Source organism: Parambassis ranga, chromosome 17, assembly GCF_900634625.1.
Source record: "Parambassis ranga chromosome 17, fParRan2.1, whole genome shotgun sequence".
In the NCBI taxonomy this organism is placed as follows: Eukaryota; Metazoa; Chordata; class Actinopteri; family Ambassidae; genus Parambassis; species Parambassis ranga.
The window spans coordinates 16532383-16556592 of record NC_041037.1 but is presented as its reverse complement, the minus strand read 5'-3'; the positions used below and the strand labels follow the sequence as shown (position 1 = coordinate 16556592).

Sequence of the window (24210 nt, the reverse complement as noted above, 5' to 3'; positions counted from 1 at the left end):
TGCACCTACACATATACAAGAATGAGATATTGGAAAATACTAATGATTTTTCTGATACTATATCCTATAATGTAGACATAATTCGTACCAGTCACAAAATATGGAGTTATCTGGAGATTAATGGATGATGAAAAGAATTCATCAAAATCTGGTCAACTGAGCTGATAACTGATAAATCTGAGCTCTGTAGAATGAAGCCGTCTGAGCAGAGTTGTAAGAAGAACAGAGGGAGGAGTGAAGAGAAGGAAGTGAGAGCAGAGAGACAGGACTGAACAGAGTAGGAGAAGTTTATTACAGGTAAGATACAGATGAGAGCAGAGGCCTGAAAACATACACAAACACACAATTTAACTGGGGCTTGTTGGTAGAAAAGAAGTGTTTAATTTGTGCTAATCCCATATCACAAAAGAAACTCAACTCAAGTAGAAAATTTACAACAACCCTCTAACAGGATTCACTGTCCAAAAATAAACTTTGCAGCTGCGAGTAAGAAGGAGAGAAATGAAGGGAAAATAAAAGCCCGCGTTGTCCCAGTCAGAGTGACTGAGAAGCCTTTTTTTAAAAGTCATTAACAAAATAATCTGTTTTTACAGGTTTACAACACAAAGATCAGCCAACACCACCAATAAAACAATCCACAGTAAAATCAGATCAGACTAAAGGCACATGTACTCTGGTCCCACCCCCAAAAAATTCAGAGATTTTGAACCCGTCAGACAGCATGAAGTGTGTGTGTGTGTGTGTGTGTGTGTGTGCTGCTTGGATGGGGTTTACACAAAAGATTACAGATGAAACTTCAATTCTGGATCCTACATAGTATTATAAAGGTTACATTCCAAGTTGTGCCTCATATGAAGTCTCATATGACAGTCTCCTGACAGGTCAACACAAGAACTACACGGCTGCTACTTAAAGAGCATCTGAACACCAGAGCCAGCAGTCACATCACAGCGCGGAGAGTAAAGAAACAAAAGCACAGCTCGGCTGGTGTTGAGCTGCTCTTTAAGGTGGTGCAGGGGTTAGAGCAGCACTGCCTTTAGTCTGAGACTGAGGTACATACTGCTTCTACTGGTCAAAAAAGTACTGTGTGGAATCTGGTATTTAACTATTCACAGGAAACATGGAAAAGGGTGACAAAATGGTGGCGACATCTTCACTCTCATACATTTGAATGGTTGTGTGTTAGATGGTGGACTTTGAAAAGGAAACTTTGAGATGGTGATTCCCTCCCATGTCGTAGTTGTGCAGATTGATCAAGGCCTGGATGGCTTCCTCTACTGACGACATCTGGATCAAAGCCATCTTACGGTCCCTGATGAAGAGAGAGCAGACACAGCTTTTTCCTTTCTGTCTGGGTAACGGAGCACAACAATCCACACACTTCTTTATATACAAAGTACAGAAGCTTTGACATGTGCGCTTACTGGAAGAACTTGAAGGCTTTGACGGTTCCTCCGCTGTTGGAGAACAGGAGGCGCAGGTCATCTTCTCCAACTCCATCCCTGAACAAGCACAGATACATTGAAGACACAAAAACAATGCAGGAAGACTGACAGGTTTAACAGTTGTAGTACCGGATGTTGGAGAGGTGAAGTGTTGCTGATGGGGGAAAAATGTTCTGGAAGTTTTTAGATCCTGGTTTCTTGAAGCGATGAAGTGGTGAGCCAGAAAAATCTGTCAAAAATAATAAGCACTGTTTATTGTAAGCTGCAACACCCAATACACAGTGTACTGTAGAACCAGATTAGTGTATCATCGAACAACTTATGTGCCATACATCATTGACACTCTGTAGTCTTACTAGTCATTTAGATATTTTGGTTCAGACAAAGACACACAAATCTACATCCTGTTGACTGACCTGTAAATTTTAACAACCAAATGATACAAACACAAATGGCTGAGGTCTGATCAGACAGCTCTTATAAAGTGAACTGTGCAAACTAATGACATTCCAAAACACTCAACTGAGCTGACTGGTTTGCCAGTATAGTTGAAATAACTTGACATATCATTTGTATGTGACCCAAATCCGATTTTTTTTGCCCATATGTGACCTGTATCTGATATTGTCTTGACAGTCTGAACAGCTCAATTCCGATTTTTTTTTACATCCGACCCAGGCCACTTTCATATGTGGTCCTAAATCAGATATGTATCCGATTTTTTGCAATGCGACCTCAGTCTGAACGGCTACGCGGCATATATACGACTTTTGCGTCAGTGAAAGGCGACAGACGTCACAATTCTGCGACACAGGAGCGGGCAGACAAGCGCTGTTGTTAGCAACAAGCGCCTGTTGCCAGGAAGTAGAGCCCGACTCCAACGCGCTTGCCTACAGGTACAGGTTACGGGAGATGTCGACTCTCTTGCCGTGAAAGTGACACAGAAAGGCGCTCGCAGACGTATTCAAAGGTTCTCGTCGTTCTAAAATTATGAATGAAGTCAGTGTCGCTAAAAGCAGTCACATCATTATCCCACCACTGCGCACCCACACACATCTCTGTACAGATGTTGCAGCTGCTGCTCTCTTCCTTCTCAGCGTTCTTCTTAATATTATATGGCTGTAATTATGTTGGCTACGATCGGACATTAACATAAACAAAGCCACACAAGCACACATTGTGTGACGTCGTGTCCTCTTCTGTGCACCAAAAAATCCGATTTAGGCATTAAGACCTGCAGTCTGAATGTAGCCATACTTGCTATCATGGTTTGGTAAGATGCTTTTAGGCTGTGCTTTGTTCAGGTCATTTAAAAGCAGGCAGGATCACCTGTTCTGCAACTGCTGTTCTCACTCGTTCAACAACGTATCAAGAGGAACATCAACCGAGTTTGTATTAACGATTAACAGGAAATGTGTGTAATAAAAGGTTTAAAGAGCTCCAGTGTCCACTGTACTTGTCAAACGTATTCACAAAAGAGCTTGAATGAAAGAGTGTCCCCTTTAACATCATTTCAAACATAATAATATGTTATTGTTATAGTCATTGAAATAGGGTTATCATACCAAATCTATATACACATCCAGGGTTCTGACATGCCCTCACCTTTAGTTAGTAGTTGGTCATCCAGTCCCTCTCTGGGCAGAGCCACAGTCTGATGTTTGGACAGCGTCACTCTCATCACTTTGCCAAACACCTTCTGACCATTCAGGTGGCTCATTGCTACAAGCAAGACAAACACAAAACACAGAGAAGTGAGAAGCACAAAAGCCAGAGAACTACACACATACAGTTTTCTAATAACACCATTTATTGATCAGCGCTCTAACTGACCGAGCTGAGCCTGGTTGCCATCAGACAGCTGGATCAGAGCACTGTCTTTTTTGTTGTAGAGGATCTTCACCCTCTGGACATCACCGTAGACTCCTGTAGGTGGAGAAAGAAAGGAAGAAAGAAAGAGAGAGAGGGAGAGAAGGAGAGAGAGAGAGAGAGAGAGAGAGAGAGAGAGAGAGAGCGAGCAGGGTGGAGAGGGAGGATAGAACAGACAGAGCAGGAGAGATGGAGCCAACGAAGATAAAAAAAAGGAGAGGTGTGAAGGATGGAAGGAAAAAAGTTAGTGCTGGAAAGACAAATGTAAAGAAAAGATGGAATCTTCCCATTTGACTTCCACTAGAAACTCAATCAAATGCTTTTGTGTAACTGAGTAGTTTTGTGTGGCCAGTGGAAACCTGGACAGACAGCCAGCTTGGTTAGGAGCTTTAAAATATGGACAGAAAAACAACACTTTTTTTCCCAAACCAGCTGTGCACTGACCTAACGCACACAGTGCTACATGTACAGTAACACATGTAGGGCAGAAACACTTTTGTTTGTAGGCCGTCTACGGAGATAATTTGAAAGATCTGCAGAGATCCTATACAAAGACAGAGTTGCTGGACTAGTTGACAGTCTGTGATATGCGTAGTTTAGGTGACAGGCTATCCCAACTGCAACGTTGTAAAAAGAGAGAAGGAATACTAAGATTGCACTTGATTAAATCAAAATCTAAAGACAAAGGCAACGAAGAATGGAAGAAGAGCTGCAATGAGTCTTAGTGAGTACACTAGACTGTCATGATCAACTTGGCCACTAAAGGGATGAGAACATAACCACTAAAAACAACCTGGAGTTTCTCAAAACATTTAGCTATTTAATCTGTTTCATTCTTTCCAATTAACCTCCTGTTGTTTTCTGTGGTTCTACTGAAGTAAAAATCAATCTGGATGCTGTGCCGATTATTGTTTAATATCATGTTGATTGTTCTCTGCAACATACAGTCCTGCACCTCCCTGTAAAAAGGCGCCATGGCTACATGTGATGAGACCTCAAACGTGTCTCTGTGCTATGTAACAGCTTTAGAAATATAGTTACCATCAAACAGGACAGTGAATAAGACATGGCTTCCTACATGTCATGAGGATTGTATCAGTGACTTTTAACAGTCTTATTATCATTGGTTCATGTTTAATTGAATGGTTTTAAGACGTATATTACCGGTGGTCACATGACAACCCTCAGAAAGTTCAGCAGCTTTATAGAGTGCATTCTGAACACACTATAAGCAGTGGTCAAATAATCTAATAAACTTCAACTTCATTAAGATTGAATTTTATCAACCCATGAATGATTTAGTGCTTTTGTTCTCATCAATTAAAACACAAGGTGATCAAAGAGACAACCTCTCAGACTCACTGTCATTTTAATATAGAGACAGAGGTAGACTTTAACTCTGAAGTGTACAATAGGACAGAGGAAGAATCAGAAATACAGAAAGATATAGAAGAAAAGAGTGCCCACGACATCACTGAAGAAAGTGAACAAAACTGGATTAACAGAGAGAGATATACAGATAGAATAGTAGAGGTTGAACATACCGAAGAGGGTAAAGAGACTTTGAGGCGTGACCATCTTTAGAGAGAGAGACCGCAGAGCAGAGGACAGGAAGAGGAGGAGCAGAGGAGGAGGAAGAGGAGAGACGAAGGTAGAGATCAGACCGCCCAGCGTAGGACGAGGGGGGAGGTGGTGGTGTTTCCATGATGATGAGGGGAAGGCATAAGTAGAGGGGGGGGTTGGAGGGTGAGGAAGAGGCGTCGAAACGGCAAAGCCAAGTTCAGTGAAGAGGGGAACATGAGGCAAAATAAGGGGGATCGGGAAGGGTAGATGTACATGAGAAGGGGCGGGGTTTTCAGAGAGGTGTTGAAAGAATGTATGGCCATAAGATGGAGAAAAAAAAGAGCATGTGAATGGAGGGTTAGAGGAGGGAAGAAAGGAGGCAGGGGGAGGGAGAAAGGAGGAGAGGAGGACAAAAACCAAAGCAGAGGTCAGTAAACAGAGCATCAGTGGAACATCAACGGAGTCTGAATGATTGCTGGCTCCATGCTAGAAACACAAACACACACACACACACAATCATTCCAAATTTGTTAACACACACATACCCCCTGCTGGTTGTACTTAACAGTGAGAAAAAGAAAGGATGGGAGTAAGGCAAAAAATATAAAATGTGAATGAAAGAGCGAGCAGGAGATATCCAACCAAAACGGGCCGTACCATGGAGCGGATGGCTGGAGGTATCGGATAGCAAACGAACTACAGGTACAGAGGAGCTTTGATTATCTTAAAGCAACAGGAGGTACTAATAGTTTCAAGAGTTTTGTGGTATGACTATCTATCAGGAATTTCACATTCACCTCGTAGGCAGGTCAACCCACATGTTAACCTAAGTTGGGTAGTAATTGCATCTGTGCTGTGCTTCAAATGTTTTGTCTCAGGAAGTCAGTGGTAAAAAGGTTAATCTGCCACCATCCTGACAGGGAACAAGCATGGAACAGGTGAAAATCGTCCTTTAAATCAGCATTCACAACATAGATCACCACACTACGCTCAACCGCTACCTGACCATTGGAGGGAACTGAACTTACTCCCAAGCACACGTAGGAGCCACAGAGCACCTGTGTGCTGCTTTGCAGCCGCCAGGGTTCAGTAAAGACTTTATGGGAGGGACGAAGTATGAAAACAACCTCTCCATTATAGTGTCCCTCTCATTAGAGAGAGGGACAAAGAGAGAGAGAGACAGAGGGAGACAGAAGATCTGATAGAGATGGAACATACAGAAAAGATAACAGACACAGTAGATATACTGTAGATACAGATGACAGAGTAGGTGCACATTAGGAAACAGAGATTATAAATATATGTTCATTGACAGACATATGTCAGACAGACACTGTATAAAAGACATTAAGGCTTGAGATTTGTTACAGTTCTTTGAAGAACCTATAGTGGCATGCACAGTTTAATTCACAAGTTCAGATTTTGTTACGTGAATACCAAAAGTTTTAGTATTTTATATGACTGAAAGTGTGTGATGTTTGTCTTGTGTTAAAACTGCACATGTGCAGATTTACTTGTAAATAACATTACAATGTATGATATATAATGGCATTAAGACTCCCGGGACTCAAACTTTAGGTTAAGTACTAAATAGGACTCTCCCGAGTAGACTATGCATGAAGAATCACACAGTAATTTGGGGTTAACACACAAACGCACACAAGCACACAGGAAGCCAACCCACAATCGACTCAAAAGGTCCATTCAGCAGTGTGTAATATTTGAAATGAGTCAGTCTAGACTTAAATGAAGCTAAGGATTTGTGTACCTCTTCATTTAGGTTGGATGCCAACAGAACCCCTGACACTCCAGACCCAGACAGAGCAACACGACCTGCAGCAGCTGCTGCTGCTGCTGCGGCACTCAGAGGACTGATGGCTCCTGTCAGAAAAGAAAGGAAACAGGTAAAACTCACACATGCATTACAACAACAGAAAATTACTACACTATACTTTCAATAAAAACAGGCCCTAGTCAATCATGTCATAGATTTCAAATAACAGAAATATTGTCAGCAAAATGCAATATGCCGCAATAATGCATGCATAAAAATGAGAATGAAAAAATGATGATGGTGTGCTTGATGGCATCATCCCAGGTTCATCCTCATTTTACAAAGCAAAACATTTCTAGGCAAGTATAAATGTTTTTGAGTAATGTTTTTGTAGTGTTCTAATCAACACAGCTTCAGTAGTGGAAATTTCCTACACCTGATCATCTTACACACAATAATTGTGGCCAATACAAAGCCACCGAGTCATGCATAAATACCTGAACTAACAACACAATGATTTTCACCAACCATCTCTTCCCATTCAGCTCACATGGACAGTTTCGTCAACACAGATTGCATGCTTTACTTTTGCCTAATATAAACCCCTTCAGAGCTTAAATTGCAAAAAAAAAAAAAAAACATTTTCAGTGAATGACATCATGATGCACTCACACCATGCTGGCTGGTATCTTTGATTAGGTGTTATTCAACTCAACAAACTACAGAATCCTATGAAGCTGATCTCGTGTCCATGACTTCAGTGGGATTACAAATGTCAGCACTCTCAACATACTTTTAGTTCAACTACACTCACAGTAAACTGATTTATGCCAAGATCTTAGTGGTAAGCACCAGCTGTTGGAGCAAGGTTGAGCTTAAGAACCACAGTTTCAAGTATGTGAAATATGTAATACTTGAAACAACACAGCACTACAGATTAACAAAAGATTAAAAATACCCCTTACTATAAAAGGTATTTGCTTTATTTAACTGCAGTTTAAGCTAACCCCTTTTTCCAGCCCAGTCACAGTTAAGACATGACAAAAGACAGAACAGCAGCATAACTGAAGGATGGAAAAACATAAATAAGAATAAAAAAAAGAATAGGTACCTCCACCCTGTGACAGGGAGAGAGAAGATGAGTAACCTCCTCCACTAGAGTAGGAAGCTAGCGCTCCAGATGGGGTACCTACAAGACAATGACAACTAGATTTACACCACAAAATACTAACCTAGCACCAACCAAGTACTACCATCACAAAAACCCAACCAGCACGCACCATATGTGAAACTGTCATTAAACATTTAACCTAAACTAAGTGTATAAATCTGTTTTTAACCCATGTAACTAAGAGAAAATCAATTAAGCTAATAACAGAAAGTTTAACCGAGCTATATACCATGTGTTTTTTTCATTTATACTAATACTCTAATAATCCATCTTTCAAAATAAAGTTTCTGTGCATGTAATATTGTTCAGTTTTTAGTAAAAACAAGGGGCTTACATCAACATTAATGATGTCCCAAACCACAGACAGGCTTGTATTACAACTTTAAGCACAAAGAACCAAAAAAGCTATTCAAATGTACTTTACAGGTTAACTTTTGATAAAACAGCATCCAAACACTTAATTAGCCTGATCCTAAAACATCTTCATTTCCTATCATGTTATCATGTCGTTGTGACATGATTTAATTTAGCCAAGTCAGCCAAAACTGTCTCTTTTGTTTATTATAATTACATCAACATTTTGCAAAAATGCAAAAAGAGGACTTTGTCCTCGTAGTACTGCACATACAAAGATGCATATAACTTTGAGGTTTATATCCCAATCGTTACACTGGCAACATTAAAGCATTTTATGATAAAGCAACATTAAACATTTAAATAGATTACACTTCGCAGTAAAGTTTGGCAGAGTTTTGACTGTGTTCCTTTGCAGTACATTAGCAACATGTCAACAAACAGGAATAGGGATGTCACAAGAACTGGTGTGATATCGAAACCAACATTGTGAACACCTTGGAGGACTGGTTTAAATGTGATTTCACAGGTAATGAAGAAAATATACTGAACAATGTGTCACAGAGGCAGCAAGTGCAGGTGCTGAAACAGTTCGGCATGTTTAGTGTTTCAGTTGGGCAGTTGTGTGATAAAACAACCAAAGCCAGTATTGTATCGGCATTTCCCTTACCGTTATTAGGGGGTGGCCCACCTCCTCAATGGCACACCAAAAAATACCTGATGTTATTTATCGTATTTGCACAGCAAAAGATTTTCCTATAAACAGCTTGATTAATGTGGTCTAATGAGTGTGAGATTCTACTATGTAACACCCACCGTCCTTCTCATTAGTTAGCAGCACACGCACACTAAGAAATGTATATTTTGTCCTTTTCCTCAATAAGAGTGTTTGCTTATAAAACATACTACAGTTCCATTCTAATCACACGTTCACTTTCATTTTACTAAATACATCTCAGAAAACAAGTATAATGGTTGGATATTTTACTTGGATATGATCCTGCCACATACATAGCACATGACGAGAATGACACTGGACAATAAAGAAGAAACAAACAGCCTAGCAGTCCCTCCATCAATCTTTACTAGACTGTCACAGAAGCAGCTGTGGCACTCTATAAACAGCTACTGTAACAAGAAGACTCTCATGACACCACCACCTTAAGCAGGAGGTGTCTTGACACAATGGCTACAGAGGCTGCTGTGTACTCTGAGTTAAACCATGATTAGGTCAGGAAAACGTTATGGAAACTCTAGAGGGACATATGAAGGGATGTTGTGCAGACAGGTGAGGATGGATGTGTATTTACCCAATAAAGAATGATCCTTGTTGGTCGACTCTCCGTCTCCTGTGGGAAGGTCAGGCCTGGTATAATCTCGGCTCTTGTCGTTGTTGTATTTGACATTGAGGTTGACCAGTTTACTGAAGTCTATCCGCAAAGTACAGCAGGAATTATAGATGTTCTGTCCATCCAAAGACTGGAGTAGAAGGAAGGATCGAATGTTAAAATAACATATTAATAATATACTGATTTGTTTCTCGTATGTGTGTGAGATCATACCAGTTTAGCTTGTTGTGCATTGACTGGGTCACTGAACTGCAGAAGAGCCTGAAACTGGTTGTTTTTGGTGAAGGTTATAATCTTCATTACTGTCCCAAACTTACTGAAGATCTGGAAGAAAATCATTTCAGATTACAAGACAGAAACAGAGTCAAACTTCATTTGAGAAACAGTTTTCTTAACTAAAATGACAACAAATTATCTGTCGTTTTAAAAAAAGGTAAAACTTTATTTTAGGCTGTGTATTCAAAGATAAATACTCAGCTGTTACCTGTTGTAAAACGTCCAGTGTCACTGGATAAAACATGTTGTCAATAATAATTCGCAAGACAGGGCTGGGTGGTGGAGCGAGGTCCAAAACTCCTGGATCAGAGGATGGAGAGCTTCCATCTTGAACGGCTGACACCGCCTGCAGCACAGCCTGGGCTCTCTGACAGGGAAAGAAAGAAACCATGAAAAACAACCTCACTGATACTGAGGGATAGAGTTTGGTACACAAGTACGGCCGTTTGTATACCTGGTTCAGAGCTGAGTCTGTTTTCAGTTCCTTATGGTTGGAGTACTGGATGAAGACGGGAGTGTTTCTGACCTAAATAGGATAAGGTCCTCATTACACAAGTCAGTCACTTTGAATTACAGCAGAAAGCACAAAGAGACTCTAATGTATGTCAGACCTGTGGTGTCACAGCTGTGTAGTAGTTCACCATTGTGATGGCTGCTTCCTCTGTACCCAATTCAAGAAATGCCTAAAAGAATACAGGATGTTTAACTTTTCAAAATGATCAAAAAGACTATACGATTCATGCAAAGACCACTCAGTCGCCAATCTTTAAATGTTCTACTGATGTAAACTGAAACTATACACGCAAATGTCAATAAAAAACCTCTGACAGAGGCTCGGCATGAGGCTAATAGTACAAGATTTGGTGGTTTACCTGGTTTTTCCCCTTTAGCATCAAGATATTTGTGACCTTTCCAAAGGGCAGGCCCAGTGCAATGACTTCAGTCTCTGACACTTCACTGGGAAGTTTTCTGATGTGGAGGACTCTGGAGGGAGGGGACTCATCCAGGCGCTGTTTCTTACTGTCACTGCCGTTTGCTGGACACAGACATACACATAAAAATAATAAATATAAATCAAGTATAAATCATGTGGGGTGGTTTGTGTCTGACTGAACTCACCAGTCATTGAGGTGGGGCTGCTACCGTACATGTTGAGCTCATCTGAGCCTCTCTGGAAGAGAAACAATAAGAGTTACAAATTTCATTTTGCATGCCAAATTTATAATAAATTTTATTTAGTAATAAAATGGCTAGCAAGATCAATCTATATATTATAGTTGGGTAATAACATACAGAGGTAATGCACACGTTTCAGTAAAAAAAAGAAATTAAGTTTACCTTCACACCAACCGCAACATCACTGCCAAGAGAGAGAATTACACATAAAAGACATTAAAGAAAAGGAAAGGAGAAAATATCAGAGTTAAAAGCTTCAACTACAAGGTTACCGTGTATCTGTATTTTTTATTCAATTTTAATTGTTATTTTCTAGATCGCATTGATGCACAACACTGACTTCTGACACTCTTTAATGGTCAAGAATCTGATCACTTCTACTAGAGCCGCCTTACTGTCACTCATCATCCCAAATAACAGAAAAACACATACAGGCTTGTGCCCACAGCCTTTCATCAACCAAAACAGTACAAAATCAACATGTCACGCCTGAGTTACACGCTGTTGTTGATCAGTGTTTTATTCTGTGATGGAACATGTTATCATCTCTCTTATGGGGACTGCGCTGACACATTTATCTGATTCATGTTTGAGCCACCTGCTCTCACAATAACGACAGTAACGTCATAGGCCGGTAGCAACCGCGTGTAGCATACATTAGCTTCAGACAAAGGACCCTTACTTTAGTATGGATTAAGCTAGCTGTGCCAATTGACAGGTGTACGGTCCATATCTGCTACCGTGGTTTACCCGGGAGCTAGCTAATAGCCTCTCACACAAATAACACCTGTCAGCAATGGTAAACATTTCACTGTAACACTACATGTAATAATGAGGGTTGCAACCATTGACATTCATTTTTCGCACGTCACATTAACACTATGGTGAACTGTGACTAGCTGACTAGCTTGCTAACCATGCCGTTACGGATATTAAGAGAGCCAGTTGATATGCGAAATATAGTCTTAGCCAGTGTTCCGCCATGAATGTGTTAGTGCATATCAGCACGGCTACATTAAGGAAACTCATTTCTTGTTTGGTATTTGGTCCTGCTGCCTTGCTAACGTCATTAGTCGCTAAGGTTTGCAGCGGAGCTACCATTATTAAATGTTAAAGTGTGCCGGCTAACTGACTCATTCCGACTGTATTTCATGCACCGTAGTGAAAAATGCACTTAGAAGCCTTAGCTGTAATATAAAGACAGTTACCCGTCCATTGCAGCTCTTTGTCCTCTTCAGTCTGTTGATATTTCAGCACACTACGATGCGGACAGTGTGAGCAAAATGGGCGTTCTTCTTCTTCTTGAGCTCATGTTACTGGGTAGCTAACAGTGACGTCTGGCGCTCTCCCGCCACCTTCTGCCGGGTTAAGTTTCATAAATGTCACATTATTGTAATATAAAAGTGTTTTAAGTTGCACCTGCATGGTTTTATTTGTGCATGTGTGACGTAGGTGGGCCGTGTAGCGTGAGATGAGGATGTACAATGAAAGTCAGAGGCAGGAATTGCCGCGGCCACAGTTTTTTAATTTTATTTCAATAGTTTATATTTACAAAGTGCAAAGCACAACAGTACTGGGCTTTATTCTCTCAAATGTGAGGATTATAAACGCATTTATTCCAGTATAATATAAGTGGGTAAAGGTTTAATGATAATGTATAAAATATATATTTAAATAAGTAAAAAAAAATAAAAAATCTGTAATCATATATGTAAATATAAAGTAATATAAATAATATACACATATAATATAGACCTATGTATGTATTGACATGTATCTGTGTAGAGCTGTATATTTTAACATATGCTGCTGATTGTTTTATGAGAGGTTCTATAGCCGTCTCCCATGGACCCTGAAGTTATACAAACAGGTGTAGTCGGGATTGCCCCAGTTGTCTTCAATCTGCAACTTCACAAAACTGAAGAAACGTCCTGTTGTATTAGCCTGAGGAGAGACAAATGAGGAAAGGTTAGGGGCAATCAGCAGGGATAAGGGAAGCAGATAAAGCAGAGTATGCTGACAGAATACATTTTTAATGTATTGTTATAATAATTCAGTTTAGTCTACTCTTGAACCATATAATTGGTACTTAAGCCAAGAAGGCTTCAGTAAAGATGTGAAATGTGTTGTCTTGTAGACAACAGTTGTCATGATTACAGTGTGTGTCTGTCTGTAATACTCACAGAAAGTTTAAATGTCTGAATCGAATCCCCATTTGGATTATACAGAAAGGTTTTCAGATGGACTGCTTCACCGTCTGCTATCTCCAGTCCCTGACAGTGGCAGAAAGAGGAGCTGTAGAACACCACATGACTTTATGTATGTGTAATAAAATGGATGGCTGTGCGACTTACATAGACAGAAAATATTCTTGGAGCACTTGTAGGGAAGCCGTTGGGATTCTGCATGGCCAAAATGTGACCCAGCGTCACGTGGGTGATTCTGATGGTGTGGGATAGGCCAATGAATAATTGTCCCTGTGTACCCTTAAAAGCCCAGCAGTGACCAGGAGTCAGAGGTGAGAAGTGTGCTTGGATGACAATCCGCGGGGACGTAGGTTGATACCATAAAGGTATACCCAAAAATGTCACCGTATGGGATGGTGATGTAAGACTTTCAGAGGTCAGATGATGAAGGATGCAGGCACCTACACGCAAACATATACACATTCTTTCAAAACAAGCACAGTAGTGGGCAAAAGCTGAAGACGATGATGATAATGAAGCGTTACCCTGTGATTCCAGGGCGAAGTTCTGCATGGTGTCTGCCACAGGAAGGAGCTTGTTCTTCAGGTGGAGCAGCTCCTCCTGCAGCTCCTTTAGCTGCTGCCGCAGTATTTTCGCATCACCACCCTGACCCACTGTGTACACCCATCCTCCTGAAACAGACACATACATAGGAGCATTAATTGTTTACAACACCAAACAAACCACAGCTGTGACAGTTTATCAAATCTGAGATTACCAGAAAACATCAGAATGAAGAGGAGGAGGAGGAGGAGGAGGAAGGGGGGCAGGGGGAGGAGGCCCTTGGCTTTTGTCTGGCTGGAGAGTCTGAGGGAGAGGGTGTGTCCAGAGCTGCTGGCAGAAGGCTTGTCAGGGATGGATGCATTAACCGTGTCACTAATGGTGCTAGCACCAGAGCTGGAAAGGCTTCTCCTCCTCTTGAACACCCTGAAAAGATGAACATTACAAAGTGAATGCTAATGAATGCTAAATTCCGACCAATCACACAATTGTTCTCGCACACCACCGAGAGAAAGAGTTCTGCCCGGGCCATGTGTCCGGCGGAGCGCCGGCAGCGAGGAGCGAGTTCTCTGTTCTCCTGGAGTATGGATCCAGCTTAATGGGTATTTGGGAAAATACTGGACAGTGTACACAGCACATAAACTCTCGCCTCACCTGTGTGGCTTCTCTTTGTATGACACCTGAGGTACATTGTCCTCATAGTACCCCGTTGAAAGCAAACGATTGCTTCTCCGCTCCATGTGTTACTCCTGAAGTACTCCAATATCAACAACACAGATGTGAGATGATATCATCAAATGAATGCCTTAAAATAATCTTTCAGCAGTGACAGATTTATAGGCTAGCAGAATAATGCTGTAATAATGTGTGTCTGACAGAAGGACGCACAAAAATCAAACATTTCGTTGCCATGGTGAAGTTACGCGTTTATTTTTTTAAAAGGCAAGTACATGTACATGAAGTACATGGAAGTACATGTAAGATGAAGCGATTTTCTTCTTCCCCCATTATATCTGAAACCTATTTTATTTCTGCACCATGATAAGGGTACACCTAACAATGAGCAAAAACACATTTGATTATATAAAGCAGTATTGTCCGTATTGATTATTTTCTATATTTTTTTACAATCATATGTCAGTATGATTAAGCCTCACAGCTGGAAGTGGTAGATCAATGTGGTGAAATTAACAGAAGTAGTATGAAGCTGTTTTATTCCTTTATATATATATATATATATATATATATATATATATACACACACACACACACACACAGCTATATGGGAACCATAGTGACGTGTATAGAACCAGCAGAAACCTGTCCAGCAGTTTAAACTGCTGTTATACTGAACCAGGTGTCGGTCTTTACTCCAGATATTACAACAAATTGACACATTTTGCATAATAATTTGCTTTACTTATAATTCAATACATTTTACTGTTGATACATATATGACATTATTGTATTTGTATATTGATTTATTAATGGGTCCCATGGGGATATGTGCGGCTCCTGTTTGTGTGAGATCCAGTGTACATGTTTTACTGTGTGCTGCATTAGAAAAGCTGTATTTAAATGTAAAATAAATGTTAATATTGTTTACACATGGTTACATAACATGATTCAGAATGAAATTAATGAGAAATTTATATCATTATTTGCAGTTGTTTGTGTCTTTGTCATTTGAGTGTTAACATACGATTATATTTCCATACATTTAATCTGGGACTCTAGATAGAAAGTTTTGGTTCGTCTTCTCCTTCAGCAGACTGGACTGATGGGTATACCCCTCTTGGGGTGATAGGGCGTCTTCCTGTCCACCATCTTGATGCAGTCTATGATTGGACAGACGCTGAGGCACAGAGTGCAGCCAGTGCAGCTGTCAGTTACGAAGGGGAGGTGGGTCTCTGGGTCGAATGTTATAGCCTGGGAAGATGGCATGGGCATCACATTACAGGACTGAACAGATATATAAAGAGTAGTACTAAAGGACCAAATATGACAAACATACCTGGTATCCAGAGTCATTGCAGGTCATGTAGCATTTACCACAGTTAATGCACATCTCTTCATCTATCAGAGCCTGGACCTGAGAACACAGAAAGAGTAATGCTTATAATGCACTTTAAGGTAAGATGATGACACTAATCACACCTTCCTCACAGGATGCTGATTTGTTCACGAGCACTTAAATTAAAGCCAGTAAGATGGATCTGTTTGAGTCTGTCATCTATAAAACTCACAAGAATCCAGCTGCCTCACAAGTTCTGAAGACAGCTTGGGTCAAGGTAGTGTACAGCATGTTTACTTATTGATCTCTCTTCAGATGTAGGATGAATGAGGATAAGGGAGGTACCTGTTCCATGTTGCTGAGCTCTTGATATGCTCCAATGTGGCGCAATGCTCTGGCTATCACATCCTACATGAACATGAACACACATTTAGTTGGTTAGTTCAAAATGTAATATTCCTAATATTATAAATAAATAAATATTTTGAGGTATTGAGCAAGTGTGTGTGTGTGTGTGGGTATGCCTTGACTGCAGGAACAGGTTTTTTAGGTGTGGTGGCCCGACTGATGTTGACTTCAGGAACGCCGGTTTGACCAGCGTCTCTGAGCGTTTTCTTGTACTGTGCAATGGCTTCTGTCTTCTGCTGGAGGTACGGACCAAAGCTGGGAAGGCTCTACACACACAGACACGGGGTATTCACACATACCACACAACAAATATGAGAAACATTACCATCATCGTGCCCTCTGCTGACAGCAGTAGTAGTCACACTTTTCTTTACATATTAGGTATACCTTTCCAACCAGGTCTTCTAGTCTGGGAACTGGTTTTCCTTTTTGGTGTTTCTCTGTTGGGGGAGACTGTCCATCCCAGTCATTCAGCTCCAGGCTCTTCAGGTACAACAAGGTCTTCAGACCTAAACATATACACAACGTCACTATGACCCTATGATGACAGTGTTTAAACATCTCAAAGCAGAACAAAATGTTACATACCCACACAGTAATCCTCAATCACTGTGAAGTCCTGGTTCTGGACTGCACTACACACCTGTGTTGAGGGAAAGAGACAGGTCAGCAAAAATGAAAACACAAAATGAATGATCAAAGATATAAAGTAAATATAAGTACAATACAATAACAATTTAGAGCCATACTAACCATTAAGAGATTCAGACTTTCAATCATTTGTTAAATTATTTATTGAACAATAGCCAATAGTTACTCTGCTCTCACCTGTAGCACTGAGGCCCCAGCATGGAGAAACTGCAGTCCGGTCTCAGCTGAATCAATGCCCCCAGTGGCCAAAATAGGGAAACCAGGGAGTGCTCTGGCTATAGCTGACACGGCTCTGAGACTGATGGGTCTGATGGCATTACCTGCAGAATTCATTAATAAGTACATCTACTCAAAAACTGGTTTAATCCCATGTCTTTTCATCAGTTCCTTCACTTTTGCATTTGTAATATCGTAAAAAATCTATTTTTGTCACAGCCCCTGTAATAAGAAGACTATGTTGCTTCTTATTTATTTTAACTTAAGTAAACCGTTTAAATATTTACATCTAATTTGCACTATATCACAATGCATTGTATTGCAACTATGTGCTGGAGTGTGTATACATACCAGACACTCCTCCATACGTGGTGCGTTTTCCCAATCCAACACTGGGCCAGGGAGAACCATCAGCCTTTAGTCCCATCATACCTGAGACAGTGTTGGTGGCTGTAACTCCATCCGCTCCACCTATAACACAACATAATCTGTTAGTCCTCCATTACATTAAACATTTTCATCATTATTATTGCTAAGTGTAAAATCATAAAGTGGTGAGGACTATGTGGGGAAGTGTGGTCACCTTCATGGGCCGCCTTGGCAATGTCAACAATATTGGTAACATTTGGAGTCAGTTTGGCAAAGAAGGGAATGGAAGTCGCTGCACGCACCCAGCGGCAGATGTTACGCACCAACACAGGGTCCTGGTGACATAATACATGCCCAACAAATATACATTAGTGTTTATTTTTTAAAATGTGGCATTCAGCGGGGATGTCACATGGCATTTGTCAAAATAATTAAAATATAAGGCCTTTATAAACATAAAAGTGTGTGTGTATACCTGTCCACAGGCCAGTCCCATCCCCCTTTCTCCCATACCATGAGGACAGGACAAGTTCAGCTCCAGTGCATCTGCTCCAGACTCCTAAAACAGGACATTTACGATCACTGTACCATGATTACACTGTGCACTTTTCTGGCATGTTGTTGTTTTCTTCTCACCTCGGCCATCTTGGCTAGCTCGGTCCAGTCCTCCTTGTTATAACTGCACATTATACTGGAGATCACAACCTGACAGAAAGACAGGGTAACAAGTCAGATAAGAGCACTCGGCGATTAGCAATCATTACACAAACACGTTGTAGGTGTGAATATGATGGCAAATTTGAAGTGTACATTGTTTGGGAAATCCTTCTTCAGCTCAGCAACTGACTGACACCAGTAGGCTGCTGTCTTCTCACTGATCAGCTCAATGTTGAGGAATGAGCCCTGACCAGGTCCATACACATGGCCGGAGGTGGTACCACGCACGATACGAGGAGACACGTTGGTCACAAGGTCCTGGAAAAGAGCTCATGTTTAATGGATTTCTTAGCCTATGTAACAGTAAAATACCCTTTTGTGTGACTTTGGGTCCCTATCACACACCTTATCCAGTCCAAAGGTCTTGGTCAAAGCAAAGCCCCATCCTTGTTCAAACGCTCTTCTGATCATTGCAGTGCTTGTGGTGGGAGGAGCAGAGGCCAGGCCGAATGGGTTTGGAAACTTTATTCCACAAACGTCTACACTGATGTCCACCTGATCTACAGCAGTGTAGAACAGCGGCAGCTTCGGACTCAGGTCCACTGTCTGTCCATACAGGGACTACAAGAGACACAGGTGACATTTTATGGATTAACAGTAGTTGTTTAGAGTGAAGAAATCCTGGCAGATTTACCTGTATGTATCTGTGAATGTGCCACGAGGCTTGTTTTCCATCATTCACTGACTCCACTGAGGTGTTTGCCAAACCTGCGATGTCTCCTCCTGCAAACACCCAGGGCTCACTGGTCTGCATGGTGTCTGTGTTCACCTCTGGAGTACCCCAGCGGGTCAGCTTCACAGGAGCCATTGCTTCAGTCACTACACGCACACAAATACAGACACACAAGACATTTGGTCAAAAAAAACCTGAAAAACCTCAAATGATTTATGTGACAATGAAAATACAAGCATTCGTAATAACAAGCATAACAATGAAAAACCCTACAAAGGAGGAACGTTTTTTCCAATCATACCTTGTGGTTCGTTCAGCATAGATCCAAAAGCACTGATGATGTAATCTGCCTTTAACCTGACAATTTGGTCCTCATCTTCCAGCCATTCACCTACTTCAGTCTGCTCAGTGCGACAGAACTGTAACCCAGCAACCCGCCCGTTCTTCATGATGACCTCACGAGGAGACAGGAAGGGCAGAAACTCGCACTGCTCCTCCTTAGCTAGCTCCATCTAACAGAAAAAACACATTTGTGTATTTGTTTTTTATTCATCTATCAGTCTGTGTATCTGTTTGTCCGTACCTCCTCAGGAACAGCCCTGATGTTGGTGAATCCCTTCCTGAAGCAGACATACACTCTCTTGGCTCCACAGCGGATGGCTGAGGTAGCACAATCAAAGGCAGTGTCGCCAGCCCCCAGAACTATCACCACGCCCCTGAGCTCTGGCAGAGAAGAGCGACACTGACACATACCTAGACAGAGAGACAGAGTATTTTCATACAGGAGAGACCTCAAACTTTAGCGTGTGCAGGTAGCATGATGGATGAGTCTGTGGTGTAAGGAAGAAGGCCTTCCAGAGAGTGACCACTGAACTCCTTCTTAATCTTTCAGAAGCACTCTTGAGGGACCAGGTAACCAGGGTGCCTGTAGGACCACGGCACTAATCATCATCGTGTTATTGGGGGGGCTGGAATGTTACCCAGGTGGAGGAGCACTCTTTTTGTCAGCTTCCCATCCTGGATGTCTGAACTCACTGGTTGGCTTTATGGTGGTCAAAGACTCTGAGCGTGTTTCCTCTAGTTTGATGTTCTTTGGTCTCTTGTTGGTCGCACCCAAGTTTCATCCATAGCACAAATTGTTGGAGAAGTTGCTCAGCATCCACCTTGTAATGCAAGAATCTGCTGAATCTGCTTCTCATCAGAGAGGTTCAGGATCCAGCAAGTGAGTTTGTTGTGGTTAACTGCATGCTCTTCGTGTCAGTGGTCTCCTGTGTGGCTAAAACAAATGGCCTCTAGTCTCTCTGTTGTGTTGACACCATGTCCTCATAGAGTTTCTACATAATAATCCAAAAAATGTATAATACTAATGAACATTTTTGTTTTATATGAAAGTATAAATGTGTAAGTATTAAATGATAAATAATGGAAAGATGGATATTACAGCATGTTTCTTTTTTGAGAGAAGTGCCTTGGGACTTAATGTTCTAAGATGATCAGAGCTGCATTTCCCTCTTTATGTTTCATTTCTCCTTACAGTACCTTTCTTGCTTGCAGAGGCCACCATAGGCAGGAAGTCTTTAGAAGTAAAGAAGCCTTGGTCCATCGTTAAATCCTGGAAGATTTTAGCTCTGTTGGCCTGAGGGAGACCTGGACTCACACACAGACACAGCGAGGAAAACATGAATGAAGGGATTCTAAGGTTTACTGTACAAGCTAACTTGTAACACTCACCAATCCCAATGAAGACCGCCTTAAATCCCTCCTCCTTCAGGGACATCAGAGTCATTCCGTTAGCTCCTAAAGCCTTCTCACAAACCACCTGTACGCAAGTGTTAGAGAACTGTAAGCATGTATTACACTGATTATCAACACAAGATCATACGCCACAGTATTTACCTTGACTCCCAGGTCCTTCATCAGGTCTATTTCAAACTGAACCACCTCATATGGAAGCCGGAACTGAGGGATTTCAGATGTGCTGTGTGGACAGTTTTGAAGTTGCTTATTTTTCAAGACCATATTTTACAGTCTTTGATGTGATGGTAATGACGTGATACCTCAGCCCTCCGGTGTACTTCTGTTTCTCAAAGATGGTGATATTATCATATCCGAGACGAGCCAGGAAAGAAGCACAGCTGATTGACGCAGGGCCACAGCCAATCAGAGCAACAGGAGAGTGGTAAGACTCTGGCATCTCATTGGCTGGTGGAAGTTCAGGATCCCTGATTTGAGGGATGCCCATTTTACTAAACACCTGATAGAAAACACACAAAAAAATACACTTTATATATATGACACTTCCCACTCATACTGGAGACAGTAAAATAGTCAAATGCTAACCTCAGTTGCAAACTGCTGTAACCCTCCAATGTTAATGGGCCCTTCTTCAGAGGCATACAGGTTGCAGCCACCGACGCACAGCTCAGATGTGGGACAAACCATTCCACAGGTCAAACCCAGAGGGTTGTCTGATAGAATGGCCCGTGCTGCTCCATAGTAATTCTGTTAAATGTATGAAATACACTTTCATTCATTCCCCTGTTTGCCTTCACTTTATCATCCAGCATCATACATGAGACAGTACCTTGTTGGAGATACTTGTGATGAATGCCTTGATGTCCAGGTTAGTTGGGCAGCTCTTCTGACAGGGGGCATCAGCACATTTTAGACACCTAAACACAGATTGTACTTTGGTTTTTACAGCATATAAGTTAGATTTGTAGCAACAGTACCTAACAATCCAAGAAAAGTATTAGCATGTTTAGCACACTGCTAAAATCATATAAATAAGGCTAATTCTACATTAAACAGTATGTTGGTCTGATTAAAAAGCTGGTCTTTGACCTGCTAAATGACAACGTATGTGTTGATTAGTTATACAAAGTCACAAAAATCTATAAGAAAAAAGCTATAAGAATACAAAAATCCTTATAGTCAAGTAATTTAGTCCCACCTGAGTGCTTCACGTAAGGCTCCTCGCTCACTCAGAGTGGTGTGCTTGATGTCATCAAAGTTGTTCTCTAATTTCACACAAGACTGACGGACAGAATGGAGAAAGGGCAGAAAATAAGGCGTATGGTGTCAATAAATGAAATAAACTTGAGCCTTGTGTGTGACTTACATCACAGCCCCTGTCAGGGTTTCTCTTCCAGTGTTTCTTTTCTTTCTTCTTGCTTGCTGTGGACATGATCTGAGTGTGAGTCTTCACCCTGGGATTCAGAGCCAGGATGCTCTGAAAGGAAAAAAGTGGGTAAAGTGTTGTTGTGTCCTTCAGCACACATCCTCACGCATAAAAACAAGCCAATCGCTGTCAGTAATACAAAACTACACACATGATATATACGACTCTTTGGGATGTATAACCTATTTCCACAGGTTTGTGTTTTATGTCAGAGTCTATTACTTTGTCATCTTGTTTTCATTTTCACTGTACACTCTTTTAGCAGTTCTCTTCTCATACATGCACACATACAATCATACTGCAAACCCTGCTCACTACTGTGCATGGTCTTTTACATATTCTACTTCAATCAGCAACAACATTTGTTTCATTGTTTTTATACTAAAGCAACAATAGTAACTGAGTAATTATAGCCCCAGGTATAATGAACAGGTTATACGTGAATATTGGATAGATAATTATCTAATAGACAAGGCCTTAATTGTTCAGTAGCTTTATTAGGTGTTACTTAGGGAAATAAAAACGTTATAAGAACGTGAAAAGAAGAAGACGACTGTTTTTTTTTGACATTCCAAAAACCTAATCCTGACCCTTTGGAATCCACACCTGTGTAACCTGCTGTGTGTGGAGATGAACTTGTCTGTCCCTACAGCAAACACAGAGATCTGCTGTAAACCTGTAAACTATGGAACCTTCTTGGAAGTCTGTCTGTTTGCACAAAATGATAAGATAGCGATGAACTGTAAGGTTAATGTACTTAGGTTATGCAAACTGTTGCATTAATATATAACAGCAGAAATAAGAGAAGTGGAAATGTTCCATATTCTCTCCATATGTATTTCTATTTTCATATAAATCATACTAGAAAAGATCTGGTTATAGATATAAAAGGAGCCGACCAGATTCAGTCTGTTTAATGTGAGACACATGCTCTGCTGGCCCTGTGGGACCAATCAGGTCTCTATTGCATCATCTTCTACACATGCATGTGCAGCTTCACTCTGTGCACACGTCATTCCTTATCTGCAACTTGTACCACAAAGCACATGGCATGTTACGTAAACAGGTAATGGCTTTCCATCATGGCTGCTGGCACAGAGGCTGAACAGCCAGCTGTTTAGGAAAGCACATTTTAGCTACTGTCTCTGGATGTTTCATGTTTTAGTGACACTGTGCAGTCATTTATAGAGTGAGGATGGACTGTTTCACATTCAGGACCAATCTTTCACATAGTCCACATGCATATTATCCTGGACATTGAAAAAAAAGCTGTTGAAGAGACGGCCCTGAAACATCTGAACTATCAGTCTATGGGCAGTTACTCTTTGGTGTGTTTCACAGTAAAATGATTGATGGCCGTTTCTGGTAGTGTTCTAGAGGAGCAAGTTACTCAACATTCTGTTTTGCAGGATTGGGGAAAAGCAATGCAATTTTATCAGCATTTTTAAACAGTGGTATTTGTGTTGACTCCAAACTGCAGCATAACGCCAGAGTTTCCATTCTTAATTCCAAAAATATTAATGCTTACATTATATATAATTGTAAAATACACATGATAAATGGTGCCACTGCTGAAAATGGATACAAGGATTATTGTATTATTGTTTTGTACTCTAGTCACCTAGAGCAGGGTTGGGAATTTGTTTTGCAAGGGCCACATAGACTTCCATAAGTCTTTACCGTATATTTCAGCATAGTCGCGCAGCATTTTTTTTAAAAGTCCCTAAATCCACATCTGTAAAAATTGTGTTCTTCACTGTGACTTTATCCAACTATGGTATTTCCAAGCTTTAATGATTCGGACCTTCTCAGAGGAGATGCTGTGCTGTGTCTAATTCTTGGCATATTTTATTAGTTAAAGGTTCATTTTTCAATAGAGTACAGCACTATAGACAGGGAGCATGTAAACATACTGTATTTACCTCAATGTCGGGAAGGTCTTTACTCAACATGATGCTTCTGTCCAGTCTCAGAAATAAAACACCTCAAACTCTCTGCAGCAATCTTACGGAGGTCCTGTCTGCCTTCCTTGGAGTAGAGGTCCGAAGCACTGTCCGGGACTGCTCTGCTCCAAATGGAACTGACTGCAAGCCAAACCTTCTTATCAGGCTCCTTTCACAACAGATTGATGCTGTAGAGTCCTCTCAGCCTGCAGATAAGCTGGACCGGAGAAGCTGTTATCACTGTCAAAGTTCAGCTGGGCGGTTAGCAGGTTCTCCGCTGCTTTGCCCTTGAAAAAGAAAACACCGACCAAATA

At 41.1% G+C, this 24210-nt stretch overlaps 2 protein-coding genes across 4 annotated transcripts; both read right to left on the bottom strand.

Annotated features, from left to right (window-relative positions):
* Nucleotides 1-358: 358 nt before the first annotated feature.
* Nucleotides 359-12296, bottom strand: LOC114449631 (polypyrimidine tract-binding protein 2-like). Of its 3 annotated transcripts, XM_028427442.1 has the most exons (17): nt 12186-12296; nt 11140-11161; nt 10921-10972; nt 10674-10837; nt 10413-10484; nt 10256-10327; nt 10010-10168; nt 9739-9849; nt 9487-9655; nt 7763-7840; nt 6646-6758; nt 4859-4892; nt 3279-3371; nt 3051-3167; nt 1575-1674; nt 1425-1502; nt 359-1312 (listed from the first exon to the last, which is right to left on the bottom strand). In XM_028427442.1, the coding sequence occupies exons 1-17, from the start codon at nt 12191-12193 to the stop codon at nt 1183-1185; spliced, it is 1572 nt and encodes a 523-aa protein (XP_028283243.1). In that variant the 5' UTR covers nt 12194-12296; the 3' UTR covers nt 359-1182. The 3 variants fall into 3 exon arrangements, with proteins under 3 accessions (XP_028283243.1, XP_028283242.1, XP_028283244.1); XM_028427441.1 differs by having other exon boundaries at nt 10010-10327; XM_028427443.1 differs by lacking the exons at nt 359-1312; nt 1425-1502; nt 1575-1674; ... (1 more) ...; nt 3279-3371; nt 4859-4892 and adding an exon at nt 4899-6123 and having other exon boundaries at nt 10010-10327.
* Nucleotides 12297-15121: 2825 nt separating this feature from the next.
* dpydb (dihydropyrimidine dehydrogenase b) lies at nt 15122-24209 on the bottom strand. The gene is made up of 25 exons (XM_028428313.1): nt 23876-24209; nt 21894-22004; nt 21726-21808; nt 21357-21444; nt 21113-21274; nt 20830-21026; nt 20669-20750; nt 20504-20591; nt 20312-20419; nt 19356-19525; nt 19074-19284; nt 18734-18918; nt 18445-18660; nt 18193-18357; nt 18019-18087; nt 17858-17941; nt 17597-17717; nt 17365-17484; nt 16975-17117; nt 16735-16789; nt 16534-16655; nt 16263-16412; nt 16084-16146; nt 15739-15816; nt 15122-15653 (listed from the first exon to the last, which is right to left on the bottom strand). Exons 1-25 carry the CDS (start codon nt 23903-23905, stop codon nt 15489-15491), a joined length of 3066 nt encoding a protein of 1021 aa, XP_028284114.1. The 5' UTR covers nt 23906-24209; the 3' UTR covers nt 15122-15488.
* Between the last annotated feature and the right edge of the window lies 1 nt (nt 24210).